Source organism: Morone saxatilis, unplaced genomic scaffold, assembly GCF_004916995.1.
Source record: "Morone saxatilis isolate NCDOM2014 unplaced genomic scaffold, NCSU_SB_2.0 Contig5, whole genome shotgun sequence".
In the NCBI taxonomy this organism is placed as follows: Eukaryota; Metazoa; Chordata; class Actinopteri; family Moronidae; genus Morone; species Morone saxatilis.
In genome coordinates, this window is record NW_023340095.1 from 17189044 (window position 1) to 17192436 (window position 3393).

Genomic DNA, 3393 nt, shown 5'->3' on the forward strand with positions numbered 1-3393 from the left:
GAGATTCCAAAATCTTTGCTTGAATGCGTGAAAACACATTGTGGATACAGACACACGCACACGCACATGCACACGCACATGCACACCCACACCCACACACACACACACACACTCATATGTCCCTCGGGGGCCATTTGTAATTCTTCAGCCGTGGAGCAGATTGAAGCAAGAGAGGAGAATGACAATGAGGAGATGAAAGACATGAGGGCCAGAGAGAACATGGCGCTTCCGACAGGATGAAGATTTTCATAGCTGCAAAATCATCATATGACATCCAGTTTAAGCTTGCCCATTCAAATGTACCCCACACTGTGGTGGAGAGAGCTAAACATTGCCATATGAGGACACAACCGCTCAGATTCTGGCTTTCTTGTTATTTTGCCCCTCAAAATCATACAATGCGCCAGATCACTCTCTTACAACGACAGCAGAATAAAGCCATGTCCATTCATGTCCATGCGCTAACTCTCCTTCCATCTCCCCCTCCTCTTCTCCATGACACCTTGACTTGACAGTCTTGTGTTGTGACCTGAGTCAGATTTACTGCAGTGTCTGACACTTTTGCACACAGACATCCCAGATGCCTCTCAAAGCTCACACACACTTCATCAGACTGCAGTAAAAGCTTTTTATTACCTAAAAGATGAAGGAGAAGACATTTAGGTTTTTTAGTTTCAGCTCAGTTCTCTTTAACAGCTCAATAAAACACACTAAACATTACCTTGACATGTACATTTTCTTAAGTAAAGGAACATAATTATTGCTGGCAAAATACAGTCAATTGCCAATTTATTAGACACACCCAGCTCAAACCAGTGCCGTCTAATACAACAGTCCGGCTTCAAAATGATCTTACAGTTAAAGGTGCAGTGTGTAATATTTACGTCTATTTACACATAACCCATAAAACATTTAAAATGTTAAACATTTCCTTATTTGGTATTTCTTTTTATATTTTGTTGTGGCAAAAGGAAGGGTTACCACTTCAGCACGTTTCTCCAAATTGGGTTTAAGAAATTCAAAAGAAAAGAGAAAAAAAAGGGATAAAATGCAATTATTGTTTTTATACATACAAAATAACAACAGCCCAAAGGTTAAAATGTCTCCAAGCCTGTTTATCGTCTAATCTGTAAACATCTGAACACATGTTAAAGCTTTGACCCACCCTCAGACTCCTAAATCTGCACCCTCTCTCTCCTCTGCCTCACTCCTCAGGCTGCGGGTCAGACTCGGGACCATCGTAGCCCAGCTCGTTGGCAATGGGGAAGTGAGCCCAGAAGGTGCGAGCCAGGTCCTGCATCCCCTCGTGAGCAGCCTGAGCCCGCAGCTCCTCCAACCACCCGAAAAAGTCTGACGACCACAGGCCCCAGTAGGGTGGGCTTCGTTTCTGCCTCTCCTCCCTCCTGCCGGCTGCATCACTCTCCTCTGCTCCTGTCAGAGGAGACAGACACAGAAAGAGGTGTGAAATAATGTTCACACCTCGCCCATCATGTCAAAATGACTGTATGTTACGATGTCAGAGTCCGTTCATGTGTAATGCCCTGAGCTGCTGACACACCTGTAGGATGCAGGAAGCCGAGTAGAAGGGAGCAGAGCAGCACAGACGCACTCAGAGCACGCATGTTCAACCGTAAGACAGGACACAAAGGGCTTGACCTGATGAAAGCATAAAAACAGGATGTAAAATATAATACTTTCAGAAAAAAAACATGCAGGCTACAACATAACTAAAACGTATCTATGAGGAAGAAAAAAAGCTTCCATGTGTGTCAAGACCATCGAATATCATCTTCTGTCTTTTCTCACCTGATCAGCAGGAGGTTGTGCTCGTGCTCCTGTCCCTCGTCCTCCTCTCTCAGACTGATTTCAGGATGACGACTGTGCCTCGATTAGAAGTAGACAGGAAGGCGGACATGTTTGTCTTTCACATTTTGCCTCTTTACACCTGCCTGTCTCCAAAGCACGTCAGCGAGGCTCTTTCACACCTCTCTTGTCCATTGGCTTTGTGGAGAGGAATATAACCTTTCTAATGTAAAAACAAAAATGTCCTAATGTGTCATTAAAATGTCTTTAGGCAATGGAGTGTGAAATAAATGAGTGGTCACATCTGGATCCCTCCACTCGTCCTGACTAATTATTTTTACTACAGTATATATTTAACTATGTTTTCGTCACTCACAGCCATCAAGGGCTCAGCAGGAGATTTTTTGCCTTTGGCTGTTTGGACTAATATGGATTTGTTTTTTCTTAAGGTGAAAAGAGGGGAGAAAATCAGGGGGAAGAGTGGAAACGTGGCTGAGAAGAAGAATGTCCCAGATAGTTTTCACACCTGGTATCCAGACAGACTGTACCAACATTCAGCCACAAGGTGTAAAGGTAGTTATTTTTTCTGATTTCCATCCATCTATCTCTTCTGTGGGTGTTTGTTTCTCTCTGAGGACATCGGCAGAGGGAGGAGGACTTTGACTGAATCCATGCTGTGTCCATCTAGTGTCAGAGGAAGAGTTGCAGTGCTTTGTCAAACCTCACAGACTGGGTTAGTGTCAGCTTCTACACATATTTTTCTAGTTTTCAACAAATACTGAAAGTACTGTTCCAACCGTGCACTCAACCCAAAACCCATTCTTTCTCACAGAAAAAAATCTTTCAAAATGTCTCATTAATGTATATTTAGATTTTTTTTAAAGGTAAATAGATTCCTAAAATAGCTGGGCGCTGTAGTTGTTTTAGCAAATGTTAGTCAAACAGGAGTAAATGGTGCATTTGTTGGAGACTTTTTTAAGCCACAGATTAATGCAGTTTATTTTTTTAACCTTTATTCATCCAGGAAAGTCTCCGTGTACAATGATGCAAACGTATGATAACACATTGTCATGTTTAGGAATGAAAAAGGGGGGAGGGGTGAGGGACGAGGGACAAAAAGGTTTTCTGTTGCCTGAGGGCAACGGTAACGATAATTGTAAATAACACGACTGTATCCATCCATTAATCCATATTCCTGACAACCTTTTAAATCATGCAGAGATTTTGGGACAATGTTAAAACCAAGTTGAAGCTGTGTGAGAACTGTAGAATATTTAAGTCATCGTGAAAGTGGGCATATGCATTAGGCAGGTTTTGGTGCTCTGGTGAATTTTTACAGCAGCAGGACATCCAGTGCATCAGTGTGGCTCATTGATGTGATTTGAATTGTTCTGGACAACAATGGAGGTATATGGCATTTGACATATATGGAGCAAAGCCTGCGAGCTAGTTCAGGCAGTCAACACTGATGTACACACATGACATGACACACTCCATAATCACTAACCAAGCGCACCCTTACAATCTGGTTGTCTATTTAAACTGCACAATTTCCCAGCTCTCCTACTGCTCTGTCAATGCCGCTGTTGC

The 3393-nt window shown here is 42.7% G+C and overlaps 1 protein-coding gene across 1 annotated transcript; it reads right to left on the bottom strand.

The window, feature by feature from the left end:
* Window positions 1-687: 687 nt before the first annotated feature.
* On the bottom strand, window positions 688-1846 carry si:ch73-23l24.1 (otospiralin). Its single transcript, XM_035676998.1, has 3 exons — window positions 1807-1846; window positions 1559-1656; window positions 688-1431 (listed from the first exon to the last, which is right to left on the bottom strand). The coding sequence occupies exons 2-3, from the start codon at window positions 1620-1622 to the stop codon at window positions 1205-1207; spliced, it is 291 nt and encodes a 96-aa protein (XP_035532891.1). The 5' UTR covers window positions 1623-1656; window positions 1807-1846; the 3' UTR covers window positions 688-1204.
* Between the last annotated feature and the right edge of the window lie 1547 nt (window positions 1847-3393).

Coding starts and splice junctions, on each gene's coding strand:
- si:ch73-23l24.1 (XM_035676998.1), bottom strand. CDS start 1,622: ATGCGTGCTCTGAGTGCGTCTGTGCTGCTCTGCTCCCTTCTACTCGGC. Junction 1,432..1,558: donor CGGCTTCCTGCATCCTACAG/GTGTGTCAGCAG, acceptor CTCCTCTGACAG/GAGCAGAGGAGAGTGATGCA.